Source organism: Etheostoma cragini, chromosome 13 (genome assembly GCF_013103735.1).
Source record: "Etheostoma cragini isolate CJK2018 chromosome 13, CSU_Ecrag_1.0, whole genome shotgun sequence".
NCBI lineage: Eukaryota > Metazoa > Chordata > Actinopteri > Perciformes > Percidae > Etheostoma > Etheostoma cragini.
In genome coordinates this window covers 26,082,132-26,084,500 of record NC_048419.1, presented here as the reverse complement: position 1 = coordinate 26,084,500, position 2,369 = coordinate 26,082,132, and the positions used below count along the sequence as shown (strand labels likewise).

Here is a 2,369-nt window from a genome sequence, read left to right as displayed (position 1 = left end):
TCAGTGAGCTGCTAGCGAGCTGCTGACAGCGATCTGCTAGCGAGCTGCCAGCGAGCTGCTGCCAGTGAGCTGCTAGTGAGCGCCGGGTTCAAAATGAACCGGGTTCAAAATGAACCCGGCGCGATCAGTTTTGGTCAAGCAGCCAAACAACAGTGAATGGTCACTCTACAGATCAACGCGGCATGTTTCTGGCAAGGGACGCATCTGATTTGGCGGCGTTCAGAGGGAGACGGAGCCGCTTTTGAACCCCGGCCGTGATGCTACAGTAAAATCACCACAGAAGAAAAATGAGAAGTTTGAGAGTTTTTTAATAGATTCAAAACATCAGAGAGAAGGAAAAAGCATACAGTCGCATCTCAGATTCAGATTGTTGGGTTTCCGTTATTTTGTCCCAACAGGTCTTAGTTCAGGATCTCTGATCTGCAAACAGACGGTAAAAAGAGTCTGGAACTACAATACCTTCATCATCATCCCCATCATCATCACCACCACCATCATCATCATCATCATCACGTCTGAACTGAGGCTCGGGGACCAACCACGGCGCGAGTGAGACGTCTTTAAAATCTGACCCGGTTTAAAAGTCTCTACATCAGGAATCTGGGATTCTTTCTTCCAAATTGTCCAAATATTCCACGGCTGGTTCCATGTAACGCTGAAAGATCAGCTTACTACTTTACTAAATTTTGGGTGTTTTTGACACTAGATAAAAAAATTATCTAATTTCATATAAACGATGATTCTTGACCAAGAATTTGAAAAGATACCCATGTAAACCTGTGGTGATGTGTTGTGTTAGAGGGACGCAGACTGACAGGAGAGACCATGTAAACCTGTGGTGCGGTGTCGTGTTAGAGGGACGCAGACTGACGGGAGAGACCATGTAGACCTGTGGTGAGGTGTCGTGTTAGAGGGACGCAGACTGACGGGAGAGACCATGTAGACCTGTGGTGAGGTGTCGTGTTAGAGGGACGCAGACTGACGGGAGAGGTACAAAAATGAAGAAAATGTTGTCAACGAATTTTTAATTTTCATTTTAACCTGGGAGGACGACACAAGGGATAAAATTAATAATACATTTTTATTCTGGATCAGATATGATTGGCTCTGAGGATCAAACTATGGGGACCAATCAAGAAACACGTGACGCATCAGCTGATCCGCTGTGGCCCCCTGCGGCTCTGCTCTGGCCCATGTTTGCAACCCCGGCCTCAGTTTGGACAACATTTCGTTTCACAGTTTTGTGAACGGAAACTAAACTGTCAGCGGAACTAGAAGGAGGCAGCGCAACAGGAAGTGACACACGTTTAACGCCACCGCTGCCGAGGCGCTGAGAACGGATCAACGGATCGCTACGGCAACGGTTAGCTTAGCTTCTGGATCTTAATTAGTGTTTCATCATCGTGATGTATTAGTCAGCCAATCAGCAGGCTGGATCTTACTCTCAAAGAAACAGAACAGACTTTTAGTCCAGAAACGCTGGTCTGATCCTACATTTCCCATGATGCACCAGGAGAGAGCCCCCCTGCCTGATACACACTGTAGTCTGATGACATCACTGTGACATCATGTACCCCTTAAAAGGCTGACCGCCGGCCGAGATCACACCACCATGACGACGGCAGACACCATCATGGCGGAGCCATCAGGGTGGGACACTGAAACTGAGGACCTCTGTAAAGACAGGGGGAGGGGCCTGCAAAGAGAAGCCCCATCCACTGCCAATCTGAAGCCCCGCCCACAGTCTAAACAAGAAAAACAGAAAACAGTGTTTGTCTGTGTCAGTCTCAAACAGGAACCAGTCTAAACGGGCGGGGCATAGGCTGGGGGCGGGGAATCTGCTTGGTGTGGTCTGTTCTGAGGGGGCGGGGCATCTGCTATGGCGTGGTCTGTTCGGGGGGGTCTAAGGGGCCAGTGCTACGTCTCAAACTGAGTGAGCAGCGCTCGGACCTCGGGCGTGAGCTGCTTGGCGGCGCTGGCAGCCTCGGCGATGGCGCGGCGGTACGGCCCCTTCCTCTTGCGGTCGAAGCGTGACTGGAAGCTCTCCAGGAACGGCGCCAGCTGGGCGAGGGGCAGGAAGGACGTGGTGGGTGAGCCGAACCACGACACCCGCGCCTCCTGCACCGCCAACGCCGCTGTGCCGCGCCGCGACACCGTGATGCCCAATACACGCGCCGGCCACCACGGGAAGCCGTAGATCTTAGCCCACACGATGTCGCCGGAGCACACGGTGCGGCCGTCTGGCAGCGCCGCCTTAGACACCGACTTGGAGAACACGGAGGACCGGAAGGACGAGGACGAGGAGGAGGAGGACGAAGAAGAAGAAGACTTACGCCGCCGCTTCTCCTCCTTCTCCTCCTCCTCGTCCT

The 2,369-nt window shown here is 52.3% G+C and overlaps 1 protein-coding gene across 1 annotated transcript in view; it reads right to left on the bottom strand.

The window, feature by feature from the left end:
• Positions 1-288: 288 nt before the first annotated feature.
• Positions 289-2,369, bottom strand: part of pwwp2a (PWWP domain containing 2A) — a 4,536-nt gene continuing 2,455 nt past the window's right edge. Inside the window, exon 3 of the mRNA XM_034890900.1 lies at positions 289-2,367. Within this exon, the coding sequence (XP_034746791.1) occupies positions 1,918-2,367 (450 nt within the window). The 3' untranslated portion in view covers positions 289-1,917. The remainder of the gene's footprint in view (positions 2,368-2,369) is intronic.